The 25,241-nt window shown below is 39.8% G+C and overlaps 3 protein-coding genes across 3 annotated transcripts in view; 2 read left to right on the top strand and 1 right to left on the bottom strand.

Moving 5' to 3' along the window:
* gpr179 (G protein-coupled receptor 179) overlaps positions 1-10,044 on the top strand; it is a 38,975-nt gene extending 28,931 nt beyond the window's left edge. The window contains exons 8-11 of the mRNA XM_050045024.1: positions 311-449; positions 550-652; positions 3,460-3,609; positions 3,993-10,044. Of these exons, the coding sequence (XP_049900981.1) occupies positions 311-449; positions 550-652; positions 3,460-3,609; positions 3,993-7,295 (3,695 nt within the window). The 3' untranslated portion in view covers positions 7,296-10,044. The remainder of the gene's footprint in view (positions 1-310; positions 450-549; positions 653-3,459; positions 3,610-3,992) is intronic.
* Positions 10,045-10,139: 95 nt separating this feature from the next.
* On the bottom strand, positions 10,140-22,719 carry mrpl45 (mitochondrial ribosomal protein L45). Its single transcript, XM_050045025.1, has 8 exons — positions 22,620-22,719; positions 20,424-20,619; positions 18,379-18,496; positions 18,041-18,139; positions 16,882-16,930; positions 16,633-16,782; positions 16,230-16,403; positions 10,140-10,620 (listed from the first exon to the last, which is right to left on the bottom strand). Exons 1-8 carry the CDS (start codon positions 22,680-22,682, stop codon positions 10,522-10,524), a joined length of 948 nt encoding a protein of 315 aa, XP_049900982.1. The 5' UTR covers positions 22,683-22,719; the 3' UTR covers positions 10,140-10,521.
* Positions 22,720-24,789: 2,070 nt separating this feature from the next.
* Positions 24,790-25,241, top strand: part of npepps (aminopeptidase puromycin sensitive) — a 33,311-nt gene continuing 32,859 nt past the window's right edge. The window contains exon 1 of the mRNA XM_050044501.1: positions 24,790-25,167. Coding sequence (XP_049900458.1) covers positions 24,874-25,167 — 294 coding nt within the window. The 5' untranslated portion in view covers positions 24,790-24,873. The remainder of the gene's footprint in view (positions 25,168-25,241) is intronic.

The raw sequence follows: 25,241 nt of genomic DNA, 5'->3' as shown, positions 1-25,241 counted from the left end.
CCCAATGCAAAGCATGAGGGATCAGATTATTTAGTCTTACTTAATTTTGGGGATAAAACCAAAGGTAACGACAACTGCAGTATCAGTGATAATCCCTCATTGCACAGGAAACAACGGTAGGTCAAAGTCGAACTATGAAACTACAACAATAAGGCTAAAGTAACAAGAATTCACCTTAAAAAATAAAGTAACCAACTATCTTGACAGTTTACACATTATTTAGCAGTTCATCAGTATTAGACTGATAAATCATACTTACCTCAAACATCTGCATTATTATTTTACCTGAACTGACTTTGTTCTGCCACAGCTGAGCTTCTGTTCCTGTGCTGGGGCAGCTCCCTCTGGACCGCCGTCAGGCCGGTCCCCTCAGCCTTCCACGAGCCTCGCTACATGGGCATCGCCATCCACAACGAGCTGCTCCTCTCCTCCATGTTTCACCTGCTCAGGTAACCAGCGAACATGTCTCTGAACCTCTCAGATTCAGGACGGCTAACCTGCAGCAGAGCAGCTTATGTGACTTTATCTGGTGTTCTCTGTTGCCCTCAGGTTCACCTTTCCCTCTCTTCATCCTGATTGGATGTTGTTGCTCTCCTTCACGCACACCCATGTGACCATCACTGTGACGCTCGCCCTGCTCTTCATTCCAAAGGTACTCAGCATTTTTACGTCATGGTGAAAAAAGGGAGTCAAATTTGGGTAGAATGAGGGCTCAGTGTAGACACTGGTCATTAATTAAGTATAAAAAATGTATATTTAAAAGGTTCTCGCCTTAATCCGTGTTTATTTAAATTGCATCAATGTGATGGATAAGTAACGCTGTGAATTAAGGTGTCATGGCATATTTTCATGTCCCTCAGGATTACAGGAAGTACTGTGTCACATGTACCCAGCTATAATTCTCATCACACAACAAAAAAACACTTGTTGAGTAGATGAAAAATAAATAACTATGTTTGTATATTTTTTATAAATATCGATGCATCACTTTAAGGTTGCAGCTGGTAAAGGAGGATGAAGTTTTACACTGCTGGGTGGGTTGTGAATTTCTCCAACAAATCAATAAAGGCGTATCTTAACCCAATGGTTCCCAACTGGTGGGTCCATTCTGAATGGTCTGCGAGTGATTCGATGTCAGGTTAGTAAAAAATAAATAAAAGACACTTTATTTTTAAGTACAGTGCATTTCCAGCACAAAGCCTTTAATTTGGAGTGCCATTTTCTGCTGTAGCGTGAGTGACTAACAGACAGCTGCTTGACAAAGACAACAAACGAGCTGGACAACATGGTCAAACCAATTATGACGCTGAATAAACTGTGTGGACTTTGAACTAACGACTAAGGAGAAATCTGGACCCCATGGCTTTATGAGTTGGGAACCACTGTCTTAACCTAGAATTAAACATGATAATGTATTTGCTGATTCAAATAAATGTAGTGGAGTGAACCCAACTGGCCACCAACGTCTTTAGGCATTGATATTTAATTGAATTTAGGTTGTGACGTCTAATGCCAACATCAACTTTGAGTACTGAGGATAGATGGCGTTGATATTTTGTTGGTTTTAAGGTGTGTTGTTAAGTAACTGAAATCCAGTGTCTTCCAAAGGTCTCATGCCAACGCCATCTTAATGTAAAACAACCACATTTAGTCGTAAAGTATGGAGAACAAAACCCAACGTCTGCAAAATGTCAGAATTTTAATGTCCTTGCATCACAAAACTCTAGCATCATTACACATTTTAAATATAATTTAAAATACATGTTAACACGATTTTCATTCCAACCAAAATTTCACGTCTGACAACAGACAGCCAGACAGACAGTCAGACAGACGGGCAGGTAGTTGGGTAAGTGGGAACGGGATGCGAACACCGCTCTCTCGGGTGAAAGTCAGTGTTTGTTGGATCCTCCCGCCTTCCCCACTTGGACTTTCACCGCCTTAACTTTCGTCCTTGTCGTGCCGCGTTTCCCCCTGACACCAGGCGCCGTTAAACTATAACGGCAACCGGCCGCATATCATGCCAACATTTAAGGATGCCTTTTTTCGTTGATTTCTGACGCAGCAAGTCACTGCCCAAGCGCTGGATTTCGACAACTTCGGAGTGAGACTGGGCTCTTCAGGGTGTTTATTGCAGAGGAAATGAAGGATTTCTTCAGATTCAGATTCAGATTCAGAATTCTTGTAGACGTTTTTCCAGGCTAGTGGGAGTTTGTACCGTCTGCCTGATAAAAGTAACTAAAAGGAGTGGTGAAGGGGGTGACAAGGGTCCTCTGTGATCGGGGTGGCTTTCCTGATCACTGAGCAGTTATACAGTTCACATAGAGGAGTTTGAATGGATGAGCCAATCAGTTTGCTGGCCTGGTTAGTTATATGGGAGAGTTTTGCATTTGGTGGTGAGGGAGTTGTACCAGGATTGTTTTCCCCGTTCAAGGTGTTTTCTTTGGGGAGTTCCTTATCTATTGTGAGGGTCCAAGGACAGAGGGAAGTCATATGCTGTAAAGCCATTTTGGCTTCCAGTGTCAGCTGGGAAAAGTACAACATTTGCCTCGAAATTGTAGTGGAGTAGAAGTATAAAGTGGCAAGAAATGGAAATACTCAGGTAAAGTACCACTACCTAAAAACTGTACTTAGGTATAGTACAGTATAGTTAGTGTTCTAGGAACTTTCTACTCCTTCCTACATTGGCATGGTATGCAAACATGTGTGCTGTGAAAAGCTGACATTCTTTCGAATATCTTTGCAAGATTTTATGACAATTCATCCAATAATTGTGGAGAAATTTCACCCTATATAAATGCTTCATCCATAACTCAGCTGTATCTGAATGCGCATGACTATACACAATAGCCCTTTTTACAGAGATTGCACCATATGCCCCACTACAAAGTCCCTTCTTTAGTTTGCCTTTGCTTTTTTTTTTAAACATAGAACCAAACAGCGCAGGAATAATGTGGCCTAAGTGTGTGACTTTAGACAGTCAGTCTCTACTGTGACATAAGATACGCTTTATCAACAATGACAATGGCATAACATGGTAATAACAATCATTTACAATCCTTGTTATATGGCAGCTGATCTCGTCCTCTGCTCAGGGATAAGGAGTTCCTGAATTTGTATACTTTTATGACTGCTGCTCTTCTTGTTTGCATTATCTGCTATCTCTCTAGCTTTTTGATTTTCCAGGCGATGGGATGCACACAAAACACGTCGTCACACTCTTCCCATCCAGGCTGTCCATTTCACACAGACAATGAATCGGCACTGTAACTACCTTCGCTGCTGGCTTTAAGGCGAAACAACGCCGTCCCTCTATTCCTATATTGTAGGTTTTATAAAGAACGGCAAGACGGTATAACAGCGTGACATTCTGGCCTTGAACAGGCAGCGTAAAAGGGGCTTATGTCTTTATTTGTGAAATGTTTACATATGAATTGTACACCTATTTGTGTTCCACAGTTTCTCTATGTGTCTAAGCCGGGGAGAGAGGAGATTGCAGCAGAGGTATATGAAGATGAAGTGGACCTGCGGCGCTCCGGCTCGTACCTCAACAGCAGTTTTCACTCTGCTTGGAGTGAGCACAGTGGAGTGGACCCGGATGACTTTCGGGTAAACTCTCTCGTCCACTCAGAACGATGTTATCACTTTGCATTGGGACATCATTTACAAAATGTGGAAGAAATTCCAAAGGTCACATTTAAATACGGAAACTAAATGTCCCTTAATTTTAGTTATGACCACATGTAGACTCACTTAAACAGATCTTAAATTAAATCATAATTTAAATCATAAATTAACAGTAAATACAAGCAATGGTAGATTGAACATGTTGTATAACCTTTCTCCACCCTCTGTCCTTGTCCTAAATGGTGTTCTTACATGAAAACGTGTCTGTTACCTTTCCTCTGACTTGTTACTCTCCATATCTTTTCCTCTCCTCAATCATTTCCTCAATCCCTTCATCAATTCCCTTCCTTCTTTATATACACCAGGATGAATTGAAGAAGTTATATGCCCAGTTAGAAGTCCACAAGACCAAGAAGATGACAGCAAACAACCCTCATCTGTCAAAGAAGCGAAGTTCCCGATGTGCGTTGGGGAGATCCATTATTAAACGCATTGCTGAGATCCCAGAAAGCATGAGCCGGCAGTGCAGCCGCGAGGAAAGAGATGGATCCTTCCACAGTAGAATCAGTGTGAATCGGCCCGACTCTTTTAGGAGGGGCCCAGATACTGTCAGTATCAGTTACAAAAGTTCGATGAAATCATCATCACCGTCACCGTCCATGCGCAAGTCCCAAAGTGATCATCACTATGTCAGGGAAAGAGACCCATCCTTACGTGACTCCATGTTAAAGGCCAACGCTGTGAAAAGGTCATCACGGCGATCTGAGACAGACTCCTTGGATATTCCACCAGGGGTCTGCAAGTCAGCCAGTGCACAAAATCTTACAATTGATACCAATCTCCTGCATCCTGATCACACCAGGCTTCATAAGTCCTGGAGTTTAACTTCCACAACTGCTCATTCAATGGAGAACATAGCCAAGGTGAACAGAGCCAGCACAGTGCTGACGAGGTCTAGGCAGAGCATGTCAATTAGTGACCAGACCAGGAGTGCTCTCCAGTCAGAGTCATATGACAAGGCTGAGGTCTGTCCTTGGGAGGTGGAACCAGAACAATCAGGGGACAAGAACCAGAAGCATGTCACCTATGCCAACACTGAGGATTGTGAGATAAAAGGGCCACCATCTCCAGAGGTGCTTATCTGTCCCTGGGACCATATACCATCTGTCGAAAAGAATCCTTCAGTGGATAAGGGAATAGGTGAAACTGAGTCCCCCAAACCACAAGCCCCTGTGTCTGCAAGTGCACCGGGCACTCCTAGACCAAAGTTCACAAAAGATCAACGTGTCTTCTCCTTCCGCACCACCACCACTAAGTGGCTCTCTGTGAAATCAGTGATGGGATCTATGGACGCAGGGAGCAGATCCAGTAAGGAGGGAAATTTAAACAAAGAGGATGCCGTTTCACAAAAAAGTCAGGAAAGTGTTTCCACAACACCAAGATCAGGAACATCTAGTAGACGTCCAAGCATGGAAAAGAGGTCACTGCAGAAAAGAAGTAAGACAGTAGATAAACCATGCCTTGTGAAGCAGAATGCCATCAGACTGTCCTCTGGGGATTCTGGGGAGAGAAGCCCAAGAAGGCTCGTGATTGTAAAATCTGCCGTCTACCCTTGGGACATGGATGATATGCAAAAAGATGGCACCTATGAAAATGTGTTTTTATCAAGGCAGAACAGCAAACGTGGTAGTATCACTTCTTGGGAAACTGCCAGCAGCTGTAGAACTCCTTCAACTCACAGAAGAGGTAGCAATCGAATCACACCAGTCCGCAATATTTCCCAAACAGATGTATGTCCATGGGATGGAGCTGGTACTTCCCACGAAGGAGAGGGACTAAAGAAGCAGCAGAGCGTTAAAGCAGATGTCTGCCCTTGGGAATCACAGGTATCAGAACCATCTAATGTATGTCCCTGGGAATCTCAAGGGCAAGGTAATGTGAGAAGACAAGGAAGTGGCCGTGGTGAAGCGTGTCCTTGGGAAACACAGGATATTCCTGTTATTTGTTACACTAATACATCCACAGATTCACAGGCACAACTGTCTTTAAAACATACAGCAAATGTATGTCCCTGGGAGACTGCAGAAAGTCCCCAACCTTCAATAAGGCAAGGTAACGAATATGCTAATGTTTGTCCTTGGGATGCTCAGGACAAGGCTGAAGTTGTATATGAAAACCTAAATCCTTTGGAAGCTAAGGGATCACTGTCGGTGCCTATTCGACAAGAAGTTTTGAAGCCTGCTATCTATCCTGGTGCATCAAAAGAAAGTTCACCAAAATCACCTGCCCTGCATATAGGTAGACAAGTGACCAAGGCAGCAGAAAGTTGTCCATGGGATTTCCCTGATCCCCCTAAAAACGTGGGGAATATTTGCCCATGGGAAGAAGAGAACACTGAGCCAACAAATACAGGCTCAAGTACACAAATGACCATCAAGATAGATATTTGTCCCTGGGAAACTGGAGAATCAGACAAACCAGAAGACTCGCAAAAAGGTGTCTCAACTCTGAAAGCTGCTTCCGCAGAGACTGATGGGAAAGATGACAGAAAAGGAAACGTATGTCCCTGGGAAATGGACCAGCCTGAAAAAACTGCAGTTACCAAGATGGTATCACAAGGACTGGAAAGGCCGGCAGATGTTTGTCCATGGGATAGTGCCGAACCAGAGTTGGGAAAGCCACAAGTCCCTAAAACATCAGAGAGTCATGTAAAGCAAGACACAGCTCGCACAAATGTTTGTCCATGGGATACAGAGGATGCAGGGGCAGTCAAAACTGAAGTATCAAACGCATCAGAGAGGCTACAAAGACAAGGAAATTCACGGGAAGACGTTTGCCCTTGGGACACAGAGGCCCCAAAAGTTCTGACAAAGCAAGACAGCGCTCGGGCAGATGTTTGTCCATGGGAAACAGAAGAGACAAAAGTTTTAAAAAAGCAAGATAGCGCTCTTGGAGATGTTTGTCCATGGGAAACAGAAGAGCCGAAAGTTTTAAAAAAGCAAGATAGCGCTCGTGGAGATGTTTGTCCATGGGAGACAGAAGAGCCGAAAGTTTTAAAAAAGCAAGATAGCGCACGGGAAGAGGTTTGTCCTTGGGATTCAGATGAGCCAAAGGTTTTCAGAAAGCAAGATAGTGCACGTGCAGGTGTTTGTCCATGGGAGACAGGTGAGCCAGGAGATGTCAAAAAGCAGGATAGTGCACGGGGAAGTGTTTGTCCATGGGAGACTGATGAACCAGAAGTTGTCAAAAAGCAGGATAGTGCACGGGGAAACGTTTGTCCATGGGAGACTGATGAACCAGAAGTTGTCAAAAAGCAAGATAGCACTGAAACAGATGTTTGTCCCTGGGAATCTAAGGATCCACAAACCTCAACTGAAAAAGTTCATATTCCCTACAGTGACCAAGATGATGTCACAGCAAACCAGGGTCCATGCAGTGAAGAAGAGATTCCAGCAGATATCGGCACAGAGCACGGGTCTAAAGAAAACTTAGCCCTGGGCCGACGGGATGCTTTGTGTCCCTGGGAGATGGTAAGGAGCAGATCTGGTTCATTCACAGACAATGCCTCAGATGTCTTTACATGGGAGCCTGAGAATATTCCTGAGGAAGATGAGGAGGATGATGCAGAATGTGCTGCTGAGGCTCTTGTATTCCCGCCTGACTTGTGATCTAAATCTAGCCAGCATTTGCTTTCACTTTTGACCCCTCCCGCTAAATCAAGGGGAGTGTGAACTCTGTAAAACCATTTGGGTGGCACCCTGTTGATGATCTAGGGGAACTTTGAAGTTTTTAACTTCTCCAGCTCTACAGGGAGGTCAGAGGACAGGGTCTGCTCACGAACAGAAAGCCCTTTCTTGTGGACATTTACGTGGGCTAATCAGACAGGACTTAGGGCTGTTAAATCAGGTTGGACTATATTTGGGCCATGCCGCTGTCTAATAAAGAAGCCTGTAGTAGACTTGATGAGCTGAACACAATAAGTTGTGTATACCTGACTGAAAAAAAGTTTCTTTAGCTGAAGCACAGACTGCATTGTGTCCCTCGTGAAACCAGCAATGAACTACAGACAGACATTTCTTGGCTGATGGAAGGGCATCTAAAGCGTTTAGATGAAGCCCCTATTCCTCCTGCTTCTACCCTCCATTTTTAATTGAAATGTTTTTTGTGTCTTTGTATGTTTTTAGGTGATTATACACGTATTTGCCATATTCATACAGTGTGTTGGACCCATGATTGGGGTGAATATGTTACAAAGCCTGCACTTGACAAGTCCAGAGTGCGTGCAAACACAGATATAGCACAACAGATGGAACTCTAAGTTTAACCAGCATCCGCCAGATAAATTCAGTTTAATTTTGTTCTTTTGTGGAAATTTTATTTTTGAAGTACAAGTGTTAAGTGTAAAGCAGTGCCGCCAGGACTACAGTGGATGTCAAATTACATTTTTTATCAAGTATTTATGATTGATAAAACTATGCATACCTGTTTGCTTAATGATGATTTAATGACTAAACGCCAATGATTAATATTACGCTCTCACTTTTGATTCAGTCACAATAAAGGGAAAAATAGCATTCCACCATTTAAAGAAACAATGCCAAAAACTGCATAAATCACCATAAACTCGAGACCTACACCCTAAAAACTTTACCCGTTACTGTGGAGTGAAAACTGCATAATTGTTTTATGTCTGGGCATTCGGAAAGTCTTGTCAGCACATTTATGCACTGGATACCAGTTTAACTAAGATGGGACAATGAGATTAACATTAAAAACTGTGCTTTCTAAATGTTTGGTAATCGCGACGAACATCAAATTGGACAGGACATTTGTGTTGCAGTTAACTTGACCTGCTGCCAACTCTGAAATTTACCAAATGTTGTGCAAGTACAGTGCAAGTTGGGGACCTGAAGCCTCAGTTTCAATAGCAAATAGGGCTCCCCCAATTTAGTTGATCAGTTGCTAGTTAATGTTTTGGTCAAGGACATAAGTTTTTGTCAGGGTTCTGTATGCAGATGATATTTGTCATTATAGTCATATTTTTCTTGTTCTGTGCAAGAGATTCCTCTGCATGACTTCATTGATATGCAGATGGCCAGTAATACTAGGCATATAATGAGATTTTTAAAATTCAATTTATGTTTTAGTCTTTTAAATATTAGGTATCTTCATTAGCTAGAAATGTCTTCACATCATGAGTGGCCCTACATTACAATGTCTGACATCAGTACTATTTTAAAGGTCCAGGATTTAGGGGGATTTATTGGCAGAAATGGGATACAAGTATGTTTTCTTAAGTGTATACTCACTGGAAAATTAGTATTGTTGTGTTTTCATTGCCTTAGAAGAAGCTGTGTGTGTATCTAAATAGGAAGCAGGTCATTGTCGATGGAGATCACCATGTTGCACTGCCATGTAGCCCAGAACAGACACACCAAACAGTGGTTTTAGATAGGACCATTAGCGTTTTCAAGTCAACCACCATAGTTAGCAGCCCCTCCAAGACAAAGTTGCTTTTTAAAGTGTTTTTTACCAGTTTTAAACACCAGGTCTGTTTGTTTTGGAGAGGAGGAGACCTCGGCAGATAATTTAGCTCCTGGGAAAAAAATTATATGGATCTTAAGTTATCAGCCAAAACAGGTGAGCACAGATTAGCAAGTGCTGGGCTAGTGGCCCATCTCTGATGAGCCAAACACTGTAGGAGAAACATGGATTTGTAACGTGAAACTGCTTTATTAAGTGTTTTTTTTTTACCATTTTTAATCACCTGGTCTGTTTGTTTTGGAGAGGAAGAGACCTCTGCTGATAATTTGGCTCCCAGTAAAAACCTCCTGAACAATGAACACTGAAGGAATTCTCATCAGGAGAAGTTGCAACTGCCTGCAATCTGCACCCTCTCCACTAGATGCCACTAAATGCCCCTAAATCTTACACAGTGGACCTTTAAAGAATCATTACTCTACGTTTCAGATACGGACTGCAACTTTTTCAAAAGCAGTATTATGTTTGAAAAGCTTTTGTGGTGAATAAAACTTACAATATTAACAGTTTTCTGTATTGATGTAATTACGTCACACGTCTATGCCAGCAATCTGTGAAATCAGGTGTCAGTTTTTCAGGATTTCTGCAACAGTGTCATTTAGTCCCAAACAGCTGCAGTGATATTTTTCATTCAGCGACCCCATTGTTGAAATACTGCGCCGAATTTTTTGTCGATGGAGTGACCTCGTTTTGTGAGCATTGTTGCATGTTAGTGTGTTTTTTGGATGAGCGTGCTGTAATTTGTTGTCACGTATAAAAAGAAATGTTGTTACACACCCCTTGATTTGCATAAAGAAACAGCCTGTGTTCTGTTTTCAATTTTTGTACGCAATATCTTCAATGAAAGATTATTCTGATAAGAAAACATCCACTGAAATCTACTGGTGTGAAGAGACACAGATGGGACACTTTATTTTTGTATTTCCTGAGGTCAACATGCAGTATATTCATCACAGAAATAAACCATTCCGTTTCTGGAGATCTGTGCATTTTATTTTGTTGCATGTACACATGAAGTTATTCTTAAAACAATATGAAAATGTGTGAAACAAATTCTAGAGACGAGCTGTTGTTATTATTCCAGACTGCTGTGTGGTGATTTGTCACAGGGAAGGAAGCTGCTTTATTGGCTGCAGGACTCAGAGGTTTGTTCATCCTAAAACTCACCTGCTGCTTCCAGCGCTTCATCAGCCAACAGCATTTTTCAAACAGATAAGAGCCTCCAAAGGAAGCCTGGTTTCCTGCCAAAGTGGACAAACTAACCAGCCAAAGCCAAATTTTAAAGCATTTGGCGCATGACTGCTCATAGTGTCCTACTGTGGTTTGATGTAAAGAGCAGCGCCATCCAGTGGCTTATTTGTTCCACTGAACCGCCTCTGGTTTGGGAACTTTATAGTTGAGGGCGTCAAACTCTTGTCCTGGCTTCAGCTCTGGACCAGGAATCATAACGGTCTGGAAGGGAAAGAGCAGTAGATTAGCGTCATGTGTAAGTAGAGTCAAATTAAAGTAAAATACATGGAAATCAACACATAAGACATAACAAATCTCTGAAGTGCCATCTGACAGAGCTGAAGGTTTAGTTTTAGTCACTGGCTGTGTGAGAGGACACGAGTTTAAAAATCAAGACTAACATAATGCAGAAATAGTTATTTTTCTGCTTCTTAACAGTGAGATCATTACATCAGAGTTTAAAGAGATGTATGTGCTCGTAAATCATCCTTTAAACCTCTCAAAAACTCTGCTGGAGAAATTATTTGTAGTCGTAGAAAAAAATGTCTGAACAAAATTTTCATACAACCTGTCACCTTGATTCTAATTTCTGATTCACCTCTCATCCAGGATGCTTCTTCAGTTTTATCTGACTGGTGGGGAGTCACAGGCTTTAAACCACAGGTGAATTGTTGACCCACCCAACCATCATGTGAGTTGTTAAGGTTAGATGGGTCCAGGTGTGACTGGGTGTAAAGCTGTGGTATGTGGTATCATAGGCCACCTCATCTGTTTAATGATGGACGTGCCAGTTGGACAGCGATGTGCACATCTCAGCCTGAGAAGGCAGATGGTTTGACAGAGCCGTAAAAGATGCCATTTATGTCAAACTGGAACGACCATCATTAAACAGAGGAGGTGGCCTACAACCCCACTTATAACCCACTGACAATGCAGTCCCGAGTTCCCTCCCCAGACTGCTTCACACCTATTCACACCTGGATCCATCTCACCGTTACGACCCACATGATGGCCAGGTGGATCAATGACTCAACTGTGACCCTAACGACTCTGTAAAGGTTCACACCCACATGCAGTTTAAAGTCACCTAGTCACTTAGAAGTGAAGAAGCCTCTTGAGTGAGAGGTGAAACGTCTTCAGGAAACTCAAGCAAGTCTAGTTGCCTATGATACAGCACTTAGTATTAACATGACCTGGATGACTGAGCATCTTCACCATGACTAAAAGTTGACTTAAATGTAATGACATTTCGTCGACTAAGACATTTCGAGTTGTCGTCGACTAAGGGTGCTTTCACACCTAACCTGTTTGGTTCAGTTGAAACTAAAGAACTGATGCGAAAGCTGTCAATCAAACCCTGATGCAAACCAAACAACTGAACAGAGAACACTCGAAAAGGTGGGTCTTAGTCCGCTTCTTAACGAACTCTGGCACAGTTCGTTTGTGGTATGAAAGAAAACGAACCAACCACAGGATTTTATGTTTGCAGATATGTGATTTTAGCATGATTTCAACAGCTAAACCGATAATAAAGCCATCTACTGATCATAAAATCTGTCTGCGATCTTATAACTGATCCTGATAAAGGCCATCTATATCCCATAACCATGTAACACATATGCATGTCAGTGAGGGTATTTTCCCTGATTAAAAAGCTGTTAAAACTGCCACCATTGTATCCGACTCCGTGTACTTTGTCTGTTCATGAAGTCCTTTAAAAGGTGCGTGACAGTGTCCCACAGTATTGAGTTCAGAATCATCATCATCCTGCCTCTGATTGTCATTATTCCTATCATGCCATTGATCTGCAGGCTAATAACAGCCTCCTAATAATGCTTACAATCAGTAATTTCTCTGCGAGCCTTTTGTGAAACCAAAGAACATCAATATAAACACCTTAGACGCATTAAAGTGCTGCTGCAAAAACATCTGTCAGTCACCTGAATTTGATTTCCCCACGTGGGTCGTGATGATGCAGGATGACAAATGCCAAAACTGTCCAATCAACGAGTTACCTGTCAGTCAGTAGAACTTTACATTTACTCGTCGTGGTTCATTTCAAGTCAGTGTGAACAGGAGCAGAACCAAAACTAAGACGCAACAATGCATCATTTTTTCCCTCAGGTGCGACCAAATGATTCGAACTACGGGTGTAAAGGCACCCTTGGACTAGACTTAAAGTATGAAAGGTGACGAAAATGTGAGAAACACTGATAAGCACTTTTGTCTAAAGACTAAATCTAAAATAGCTGCCAAAACTGACACCACATCTATCCCTTACTCCATGTAATCAAGACCAAGTTTGGACAATCAGTTTGCAATGTTAATAATGACAAAAGGACACAACATCGCTGTGACAGAGACCATCCGTGTGTGACTGAACTTTACCAGTTTTTAAATTAACAAAGTTAACTTAGGTTTTCCAGTAACTGTCTCCAAACGCAGGAGCAGCTGTGACCGTGTAAAATCTGGTTTTCAGTCCTGTGCAATTTCATGGACTACAGCTGGTGGAAGCGTTTCATTTGTCAGTTGGCTTGACAGATTGTGAATGACAGGTGGCAGAGCCTAAAATAACCACGAGGAATTAGTCAAACCTCAGAGGTTTGGTGGAACTGGTTTTTAAGAAATCTGTTGCATTATGCATGTAAAAACTGCAAGGTGTATTGAAAGGAACAAAAAAAAAGAGATTATGAAAGGAAAATCTGCCTGAAGTGAATCATTTCAGACAATTCTAGTGAAGACAACTGATAAACAATGAGACACGATGCTTTTCTTTTAATATATTTTTGGAGACACACACCATTTGACTCATGTCATTCTGTTATGATGAATTAAATAACACCCTTGTTCTCTTACTATCAATGAAAGTGAACACATTAACAAGCTCCTCCTCTTCATCATCATTATTAATATTATTGATTAAAAACATATCTGTGGCAAATTAAGACTGGAGACAGTGTCTGTTGCAGAGCACTGACGGTGAAGCTTTGCAGAGTAAGAAACACCTTCCAGGCAACATTACTGCTCCATCTGTCTGGTATATCTGAGACACAGCAGGGTCTGACTCACAGATTTAAGGTGATTATATTCTACGTTTTGCAGTGATGCATGTAAGGCAAGTCAACTTCTATTCCAGTTATGCGCTGTGAAGACTGACGCAGACACTGAAGACGACCTCTCAGAATCTAACAGGGCTTTGTGCATTGTTTTACTGACGCTCACTGACACACGTGTGTCACTGAGGACACTTATATCAGAATAAACTAACAGATCACCAGATTATTTAAAGTCCGAGCAGCAGGTTCGTGTGTAAAGGACGGAGCTACAACATGACATTCCTGCATGTCAAAAATATTCATATATGACGGAGACGTGCTGGTTAAATGTGGTTTAATCCTGCATCCACACAGTGAGAAACACAATCAGGTCAGCAGGAGTCCTCTCACTCAGTCCAGAGTTTAGTGATGAGGAAAACTCAGGTCTGGTCAACATGTACTGGTGCCTTTTAAAACGTAGCCTTTTCTGTCCACACGCAAACTGCGAGTTAGGTCACTGAAATGGATCTTTTGTAAAACTCCGTCCAGGGTGAGGATTTACAGAAACTGTTAGAGTTGACATGTAGACAAGACTAATCTAGTTTTCAACTTGAAAGAGTTCAAGAGTCTATGGTTATCTTGTTTATGAGGCATCACAAGTTAGGCAACATTTTATGCAATGGCAGATGTGACCAGGATAGCGCTAGCCTTCACCTCGCTAACAGGACTTTTTACATGGTTACACCATAGACTGTATAAATAATGACCATGGCTACATTGGATTGTGAACTGCCATTTTGAAGCCTCGAGTTCGGCATTTCGACTGTCGCCATCTTTGCTTTTTGGAGCCAGAAGCGACCATATGGATCTGCCTTGGAGGTTGCTGCTTGGTTTCCACATAAAGGTACTGTTACTCTTCCTCTGTTTTGGGGAGCGGAGGCTTCAGAATGCTTTACGGAGGTCACTGCTCCAAGTAGCCTTCCGGTAAAAGCTTTTTTTTGGCTTCTGATTGGCTAACATCTTCTTCTCTGTGAAACTAAATTATATCGCTGCCTGTTATTTTGGCGTGCTCTTGAAAGCACTTTAATGTGTTTTTGCACCACTTTAACTGAGATTATTTTTTTTTAAAAACAGAGATTTTCACGATCCGATAACCGTCTTGGTAAATATCAGGGTTTCACAGTGTACTGTATTACACAATCATTATTATCAGTTACTTTGACCCTTAATGCAATGAAAACAGAGGGTTTTTTGGTTGCACAAATGATTTACAATTAAAACTCAAAACTTATTTTTTATGCAAGTGTGTGCAGAAAGTCCGACAGGCAGCTGAGAAGGAAAGAGGATGTGCTTGTACAAGCAAGAGTCCCAGTTCAGCTGCATTTTTATTCAGAATCGCAGAGAAGCAATGTACACCTTCAACTCTTATATCAGGGTATACGGTTTTACTATATGCCGCTGCAACCCTACCTTGTTTTTGTGGTTAAAGAGTCACCCAAATACAAAAAAAATACATATTTTCTCACTTACCTCTATTGGTATCTATCCATGCATAGTTTCGACTTTATTTCTCCAGATTTTAAGATATCTGTGTCTCAGATTTCTGCCTCAACTCCACAACAGCAGGGGTTTTAGTTTGTGGCACTCAAAACAACTGAAAATTACATCTTTCCAGAATCAATCAATATTGCTTTTACTCACAGACCTCATCGTCAACAGTTTTCACTGGTGGTATCTTCATTCACCATTAAAACAGTCCACACAAAAAATGCCAACAGTCTGTCAATTATCCGCAGTAACACTGTTTCTTGAGAGAGATGTTGCTGTTGAGTTAAATGTCATTTTCAAGGATGTAACACTATAAACTTAGTACCATCACCTTCATTATATTAGGGAGAAATCTCTTATATTATTCTATATCTGCCGATTGATATATAATTTTGAGGCAATTAGTATTTGCAATATCTATATCTATATATTGATACAGATTTATTTTGAGACAGTTATAGTGTTCTGCAATGCCGTCTTGATTCTGCTGATACTTGTTAAGTGCTGGTATGTGGGCAAATTGAAGGTTTAACGATTTATTATTAACGTGACAATGCGTCAAAGGCGATGTTGAGGAGTGACGCAAAAGTAAAGCTCACTTTCTTATTGATGTCTTCTTCTGAATAAAAACTGTGTAGAGTGTAACAGGCTAAATATTTCATGATTTGATCACAGTCCACTGGATGCTGTATATTAGGTCCACCGAGCTACAGCGATGCAGTCTAATACAACGGTCCTGCCACAAATTCCCCCTGCATGAAGATTAAAACGTTGAGTTTTTGTTGAAGCTGTTACGAGAGGCTTTAGTTCGTGGTGCAGTTTAATTGTATTGTACCAAAAAGGGGGTAGGCAAAAAACAGTTTCAGCAAAACCTGAACACCATGACCTTCAGGACAGTAGGATTTTGTCACAGACTGGGCTGGTGTTCACCAAGTGTACCTAATAAATTGGCAATTGAGTGTCCAGACACTTACAGACAAACAGCCTCTATTTTAGAGGGAGAAGCGAAAGATGTTTAAAAGGAAATCTGACAGCAAGCGAGAGAAAAATAAGGAAATGATGTCGAAAAGCTTGAGACACTAAACACAGCCCACCGACCTTGCTCATGTGGCAGTTAAAATGACGTATGGACCGGCCAGTTAATAAAGGTCCTTTAATTTCCATTTGACATAAAGTGTGCCTTGGACCTTTGCCTCTTTCTTACTGAAAAGATAAATTTGTGTCAGTTGGTGCAGAGCAGAGGGTCACCTTAATAACTGGGTCTTTGGCTGGAGCCCAGGATGGCACTATTTTCCCGTGTAACCTCCATCGGCCGTAGGGGTTGACGAGGTGCCGTTCTATGACCAGGTACTCCAAGACGTCCTTCGGCTGCTCCTCGCTGCCCAGCATCAGCCTCCCAAAGCGGTCGTAGATGGCCAGAGTCTGCAGGATGAATGGATGTAAAAGAAGGTTAATCTAAATCATGACAGTGTGCGAACTGCATTAACATTAACAACACAGATACATTATTACACTGACAACAGCTGGACTGATCACATTTGAAAGAACAAGAAAAACCAAAGTAAAATTGAAGAAAAAGCTCTGCACAAAAATAGTTAAATCTCAGATCATGATGAATTCTAGTTGTGTCAACTACAATCCATTAACGTACCTGTTTGGAGTGCATTCTGACCGTCACCTGGCCGTACAGGTTGCCTTTGGAGACCATGTCGGGGCAGCGGGCGTGGACCACTCTGGGCGGCTCCAGGGACTCTACAAAACTCCAGCGGATCGTCTTGTAACGGTTCCCCCTCGTCATCTCCTGAACACAAGACAGAGGAATGATAACTGAAATAAATTTGGGATTTTATGAAACTTAAATAATGAGCAAACTTCAGCAACATTTAGAAGAAGAACTTACGGGATAACACCTCTCTGTCACCAAGGAGTGAAGTTTCTCCTTGTTGAACCTGCAAAACAAACAAAAATGAATTGGAATATTTTGGCGAGGAAAGCAATTAATATCAGGCTAATTTTGAACTAAAAAAATGTATGTTAGGAATTAAAGTTACAATCTCATAGATGTCAGTTTGTTTGCTGTCAGACTAAAAGGGCTTTTCCATTGACACTTTTGGCCGCACCAAACCATGTCATCTTGATTTGCATTTCCATTACTAGTTAAAAGGATTTAGGGGGAACTATTGGCAGAAATGGAATATAATATTAAAAACTATGATTTAATTTGTGTATAATCACCTAAAAATAAGAATCGCTATGTTTTCGTTACCTTAGAATGAACTGTTTAAATCTACATAGGGAGCAGGTGCTCGTCTACAGAGACAAAAAAATTGGATATATTGATATCGGTATTGTTTATTCGTCAAATGAGTTGTTATATATTGGCATATTGGATATTGGCAAAAGATCCAATATCGTGCATCCCTAGCGTACGTATATTTCCTCGTTGGTACGTACACAAACATATAATTCGGCTCCCAGTAAAAGCCTCCTGAACAATGAACACTAAAGGAAATCTAACCAGATGTTTTGCCGGTTGCAATCTGCAAATCCCCATAAATCTTACATACTGAAGCTTTAAAACTTGGTCATCTTTGTCTTTTAAAAAGCAACAATATACCTTATAATAGCCTGGAAATAGAGCTTATTTACCAAGCACTCAAGTCTGGATAAATGAAGTTATTTGCAAAGATTATACTGTGTGTTGTGCTGTGAGCCACCCTTAACCACTGCAGGGGAAATTCCTTCACCGCGACAGCCCTCACTTGAGATTGTTTCTGGGAATGTTGGCACAGACACAGTTTGTAATAGTGCAGCTCTACACAGATACTTTGTGAGAAACAGCTAATTAATTGTCAAAGTAAGTAGAACAAAGCTTGTTTTTGAGTGCTTTCCAACTTGCAGCAGAGCTGAAGGCTGCGTGAGTCTCTCTCTCTCTCTCCCTCTCACTTCTGTAACAAATGTCTCACTGTAATACTTCAGCATCCCTCCCTGACTATGACGCTGAGATGAGCTGTTACAGCTGCCTGAGTGAAGTGAGAGACATGAGTTCATTTTCTTACTGTGTCAGGGAGTTGTGAGCCTCAATAAAGATTTCTTGAGCTCGCTCGGCAAAATTCTTCGTCGTGAACTCAGAGTCGTACTCTTTGATCTTACGAATCCTGTAAGAAACAACATAAAGAAAAGAAAAACATTCAGCTTTCTCTCATTTACTGCTCAGTCTACCATCCTCAAAGTGTTGGATCTGATCCAATAAACTGCTGTAATAAGGTGTTGAGAAATGTCTAAATGTGTCTAAATGACACAGCCACATAAAACTCTTTCCTGCAACAGCCAGATATGTTTGACAAGAGAAACATCAGTACAGGAATAACACGAGGAGTTAGAAAAACAATCTTACGCCAGCTGTGAGGCAGCGCTCTGTCGTATCTGCTCAGTTCGCTGTTTCAGGCCTTCTTTAGACAGAGTGGAAAGACGAGCATCGCCCTCTGGGGGGATGTAGGGGTCAAAGATTCCCGCTGGTAAAGACAGACAGAGATGATTAACAAGTATGTACCCTCCAACCAAAAGAGATATCACAAAATATATAGTTTGCATCTGATTGATGAGTAATAGCTCCACACTTTAGGGTTGTGAACTGACATTTGTGATAAAATACAACCACGGCAGTCCTGGTGTTGACACCAGAGGACAAATGCGCAGCTGTCAGATTTATCTCCCAAAATATACACCACTTTATTTATCCAGATGATTACTGGATGCATCTGTCCTTTTTCCAAAAGGCTTTAGATGACTGTTTATTTTTAAAGATGCGGATTTTAAAACGTACATGACTACTGCCGGAAATTTAAAACTCAAAAATTATAAATTGGCAAGAACTATTAGATTATTTAGACATTTCAGTTTTACTCCATTTGTTTAGCAGACCCTGAAGGTTTTTGTTATTGTTATGTTTCTTTCCCTACATTTTATGTTTTTGTTGTGCATTATTTTTATATTATGAGATATATTTTCAACAACTTTTATAACAAAAATCTGGCTCGTACATACACCATGGAATGAATGTTTTCAATAACGTTGAAAAAACAACAACAACCTTGCAGCCATCGACTGAAATCCAATCATCAAGCCTTGACGTCTGGCAGTCTGCTTTCATCATACGGAAGAAGGCGTGGTTTAATGTCAAGTGGGTTGGTAAAACTATACCTGAATTTCGGTATCAATTTTCAAAACAACTCAAGTGTAACTTCCACTAAAAATGATTGAAATATTTCTCTATGAAAACTTTTTTTCATTTAACAAAAGACAAAGTTTAATGTTAAATCTTGTGGCCTCGTTTCAGATCACCTCAGACCCGACCATCATATTTTCGTGGTTGTATGCCTAAGCGAACCCTTCGTGTTGTTGCAGTTATAGTTTACACCCATGTCTGTCCAGATTCATGTCGGCATTAAAGCTGACAATGTTTTAAATATGGATGTTGCCGCGGAGAAGCTACAAATTTTAAAATGTGGTTGCTTCACTCATATCTTCAAACCAGCAACACAAAAGATCTCCACAATCTGACCAAATGTCTCTCCTTCTGTTCCTGAGATATGATGCTGAATAATAGCCTGTAAAGTGATTTTGCAGAGCATTATGATGTCACAGTGAAGCTGACCTTTGAGCGCTTGAATATAAAATGTCATCACTACATCATTCTATTCTATTAGATATTTGTGTAAGATTTTGTCAATTAGTGATGAATTCCTGAGTTAACATGTTTTGTGAGATCACAGTGACGTTTGACCACCAAATTCTAATCAGTTCATCGTTGACTCAAAGTGGACATTTGTGTCATATTTGAGAAAATCCTTCAAGGTGTTCCGTGGATATCACATTCACAAGAATGAGACGGACACAGGGTGACACTGACCTCTGACCTTTGACCACCAATATCAGTTTATCGTTTGTGTCAAATTTGAAAAAAATCCCTCAAGGCGTTCTTGAGATATCACGTTAATGAGAATGAAATGGACAGAAACCCCCAAATCATGCCTCCAGCCACAGCTATCACTAGCATGGAGGTATAATTAAATAGCAGATCAGTCTGATGATCAAGCTACAATGAAACAGTGTAAATGTGACACAATTATTGTTTAATACGTAAAGAGGAATACGCATTTTGACTGGACATTCAATGCCAACTTTCGTTTCTTGACATTGCTTGACACTCTTTCCTAAAAACACATTTTGGTAAATATAGTAGACTTTCCGACCACCATCTTCATCATTCTATCCCTCGAAAGCCTGATATGTTGACTTTGATAAATATATAAGAATGCTGTTAACAAATCAAGCCTTCAAAGCCTTTGCACCCTAAACATTCAACCATTTGAGACTAGAAGAGTCCCACACCAGCCATAACTTCATATATGCCTGTAAAGATAAAATAAACATGATTACCAGTGCAGGCGATGTGGATGGGCCTCTCAATGTACGGCTGACTAACAACAGAGCCTGCTTTTCCGCCCTTGCCCTCTTTGCTCTCATCCTTCCTCCCTTTCATCCCCACTGCCGGGGGAACAAAGTGCCGCTTCTTGGTCCGGACCGGCAAGTAGAGTGGGACGGGATGCCGAATGTCCAAGGACGCCTCAGCATTCTGAGAGAAAGCAATTTAAGATGAAAACGTTTCTCGAGGAAAATTATTGCGCAGTAGCTGAAGTTCAAAGTGGAAAAGAGGGCAAATATATAGAGTGCAAATAAAACAAAATATAAACAATAAAAATTATCAGTGAGGTGCAAACACATCATGTACACTACGCAGAGATGTAAATGGGTTAATGTTAAGTGTCAGAAATATAAACTGGTGCCAAATACGCCATAAAGCAAACAGTTAACGATGACTATCATTTAACGGTTTTACCCTCAGAGGTGTTCTTAACATCAGTTTGTCAGTCTACATCCTCTGTCCACTTTATTAGGTACACCTGACCTGTACAATCTAATGCAGTCCTACACAACGGCTGTGCCATTAATTTTACTTTTACAAAGATTAGAAAGTTTTAATTGTTTTGTGACTCTGTCTGAAAGGTGATCATTCTACTTTATGTTTATTATTGAGGTCATAGTTAGTGAAAGGTGCAATGTTTTCCCCTTTCTATCCCCCTACATCTCTGTTAAATTCCTTCTTAAGTTCAGGACAGACTTAAAGCAGATTATAGGTAGGATATACAGTATAGCTCTCTCAATCTACATTGTTTGAAAAGTTGAAACACACCTTTAGTTATACATCATGCACACCAGTAGACTGACGAGCTCTGTGGTGGCAGGTGTGGTTATTCATCTAAACCACTCAGGGTGGTTAAACAATTGAAAATCAACAAACCAATATATGACATAGAAAATACTGGGATACAGGGAAAGAAAACAGTGATGCAGAGACCATATTACAAAACATCAGACATATATCTCAATTGATAAAAACATTATAACAAAATTCATCATCAGTCTGCATCACTTGTGTTCAAAATGATATCATATAAGTCAGAGGCAGAACAGAAGTAAAATACATGCAGACAAAAGACACCCCACAACATTTAACATGTTGGCCTGGTGAGACCAAAACGTTGTCTCTGTTAAATTTGTATGAAAAGGTCTGAAATTAACAATATTCCAGATGCAATTCAGCAGAAAACTGTCTGAAAGATTTACTACTCATCATCTATTTGTCAATGGCAAGCTGTTGTACAATTCAAGATAGAAGTCTCGAGACCAGATTTGGATCCTGTGTGTGATAAATGCAAGCAAGATTCTGCAAGACTAATAGGCTACATATGTTTTGGACATGTCCAACATTATATAGTTTCAGGCAGTCTATTTTCAATACTTTCTCTAAGATGTGAGAGGAGCCAAAAGAATCATCCTCAGTTATTGCTCTATTTGGGGACAAACCATTGAGTTATAAGTACAACATGCTGGCCATTTGCACTATTAGCCAGGTGACTTTCTTTTCAGGTGGAAAGACCCTCCCTTGGGATAGAGAGGATATTTCTTCAAGGGTCTGTTCAGAGATTCTCAGCCTTTCTTGTCATATTTAGGAAAACTGAAGCGAAGTAACCCTATAAATTATGTCTAAACTTTTGACTTTTTATTGTTGTTTGGTTTGTTTGTGAGTCTTTCCTCTTCAGCCCATGTGAAAAATGACTGACTCAGATTTTGTGATGGAGGTCTGGTGGACTGGGTGGCTACTTGGGATGGGGTTAATACATATAAACAGGATGGACATAATATCAGAAACACCTTTCAGTTTAATGCAGTCCAGTAAGACACCACCACCCACTACTATTCTGAAGGATAAGATATGAAGTGAAAAAATGTGACTGTTAAAGTTAAAATTGTGGGATAGCAATTCTGATAAATTTGCCTTGCCATACAGGATACGTTTATTTAAGTTCTTTCTAACATTTAATCTATTTTTATCATCCTGGTGTGACTACTCATCTGTGTATCTCTGACGTCCTGACAGTTAGCTAACATTAGCTAAGCTAGCCCGGTCAGGACTACGTGCACCGTAACACGTTTATTACAAACTAAACTGCTTCGACAACTTATTGAATGTTTGTTTTTAATTAAATAAAATGCTATTAAATGTCTCAGTACCTTCAAACTGCTACATGTTGCTCTATGAAGAGCTATCAGCGTCCTCCTCATGGGCATCGCCATCTTGACACCGTTTGACAGAATGAAAAAAAAAAAAAAACTTGCTGTTTCCGCTTTCAGAATAAGAGATTTATTTTATGTGCGGTCTTTTTATTTATTTTATTTTTTTTACTTGTACTCTTATTTTTATNAAGAGCTATCAGCGTCCTCCTCATGGGCATCGCCATCTTGACACCGTTTGACAGAATGAAGAAAAAAAAACACTTCCTGTTTCCGCTTTCAGAATAAGAGATTTATTTTATGTGCGGTCTTTTTATTTATTTATTTTTTTTTACTTGTACTCTTATTTTTATTTCTATTTCATTTTATTGATATTTAAGTTAGGGTTTGGAGGTCAATAAAACTATCGCATATTATACAGTTATTTTGTTACCCTAAACCTATTGGTGGAAGAAGTATTCAGATACTTTAGTAAAAGTAGAAATACCACAATGTATAAATACTTTCTTGCAAAGAAGACAAAAGGAAAAGAAAAAGCACCCATACACAATGACCCAGAGTCATATGATTTATTACTGGCTTACAATTATCAACGAACTAATATGTGCATCTCTTTAATATTGCATCTGGAGAAGGTGGGGTTAATTTTAATTAGTTTTTATGCTGCTGGGTAACTTAATCTACAATAATATAGTTATTTATGCATTGATCTCTATTTGTTATCAAAAATCTGCATCTACAAGGTAGTTATGTTTTGTTTTTTGTTTTTTTTTTAAAGTGGGCCCTGCAACAATGTGTTGGGTGGAGAATGGGCCCTTGGGGATAACTGCAAACTTGGAAATATGCTTGTGTTCAAAGAAGAAGAACCCTATGCCAAGGCAAACCTATCTGTGTCATGTTTTTGTTTTGTTGTTTTTGTAAAATAGTCAATAGCATGTAAAGAAATGTATATATATTATTATATTTATTTATTCAATTTATTTAATAATTATATATTATTCTACATAAACTGTAATAAACTATTAAAATTGTTGAAATAATTATTTTTTTAAAATATTATTTTGGTGATCTGTGATTTGGTGATTTTTTTTAATTTCTTTGATATTTTTTGAACAAAATTAAATGCTAATTTTTCCTAAACTATAATAAACTATTAAAATTGTTAAACTAAATTATTATTTTTTAAATTTTCTTTGGTATTTTTTGAACAAAATTAAATGCTTATTCTACATAAACTTTATAAAACTACTAAAATTGTTAAACTAGAATATTATTCTTTTAAATGTATTTAGTATTTTTTGAACAAAATTAAATGCTTACTCTACATAAACTACTAAAACTGCTAAATTAAATTAATGTATTTTATTGTCTCTGCTATTTTATTTTTAATTAAATGCTTGTTCTATATTAACTATTAAAATTGTTAAATTAAATTAATATTTTTTAATTCTTTGGGATTTTTTTGACAAAATTAAATGTTAATTTTTCATAAACTATAATACACTATTAAAATTGTAAAATTAATTTTTTATTTTTTTATTTTCTTTGGTATTTTTTTAACAAAATTAAATGCTTTTTCTACATAAACTATTAAAACTGTTAAATCAATTAATATTTTTTATTTTATTTGGTATGTTTTGAACAAAATTAAATGCTTATTCTACATAAACTATAATAAACTATTAAAATTGTTAAATTGAATTAATATGTTTTTTATTTACTGTGGTATTTCTGTGTTGTTTTTTTGGTCATACACAGATATGCAATAATGATTGTTGCCTAATATGTATATTGATGTTGTCCAGTGTCAGGTCTCTAATTATGTGAAGAGACAATATATGCACAATAGCATGCACTAAGGTCCATCATAACAGCGTGCACTGGTAGGCTACTATTACTTTTGATTATTTTAATGCATTTGTGTGTACACATACCTGACTGATTCTGACTCTAATAATACTTGTGTATATATGTAAATTTTAAATGCAGGACTTTTCCTTGTAATATGGTTTTATACAGTGGCATTGCTACTTTTACTAAAGTAAAAGGTTTGAATGCTTCTTCCATCACTGGCCTTTTCTATGTTAAGAAAATTGTAGTTGTTATGATTGCAGAGCCATGAACACACACACTCACACACGTACGGCACGTACGATGACAGTACGCGATGACGTCACGTGTCTGTAGGTCGACGCTGCTTAAGTTGAGTTGTTTGGGCTGTCTGCGGGGAGAGAACTGTAGCTGGTTCCAGTTGATGTTGCTGCTGCTGGGCCGCAGGGTTCCGCTGTCATTCGTACACAGACTCACTACCTGCTGTCCACCCTCAGTGTCGAGGCCCGTTCTGCTCAGCTCTGTCCTAATAAAACTCAGAGTGATAACTAGAGTTACACACAGCACCGTCTTCGTTGGCCAAAATACAGGAACCATGCCCGAAAGGAGGCCCTTCGTACGGTTACCAACTGACGTTTACCCCGTCAACTATGGCTTGTGCCTGAAGCCCGACCTGATCGACTTCACTTTTGAAGGCAAGCTGGAGGCGCTGGTGGAGGTACGTTGAACCCGAGCGCCTGGCTACATACACGGGTGGATTTGTCTGTGCATGGCGGGGATCTTGTTATGTAA

Source organism: Epinephelus moara, chromosome 5 (genome assembly GCF_006386435.1).
Source record: "Epinephelus moara isolate mb chromosome 5, YSFRI_EMoa_1.0, whole genome shotgun sequence".
NCBI lineage: Eukaryota > Metazoa > Chordata > Actinopteri > Perciformes > Serranidae > Epinephelus > Epinephelus moara.
This window is presented reverse-complemented; position numbering and strand designations above follow the sequence as displayed.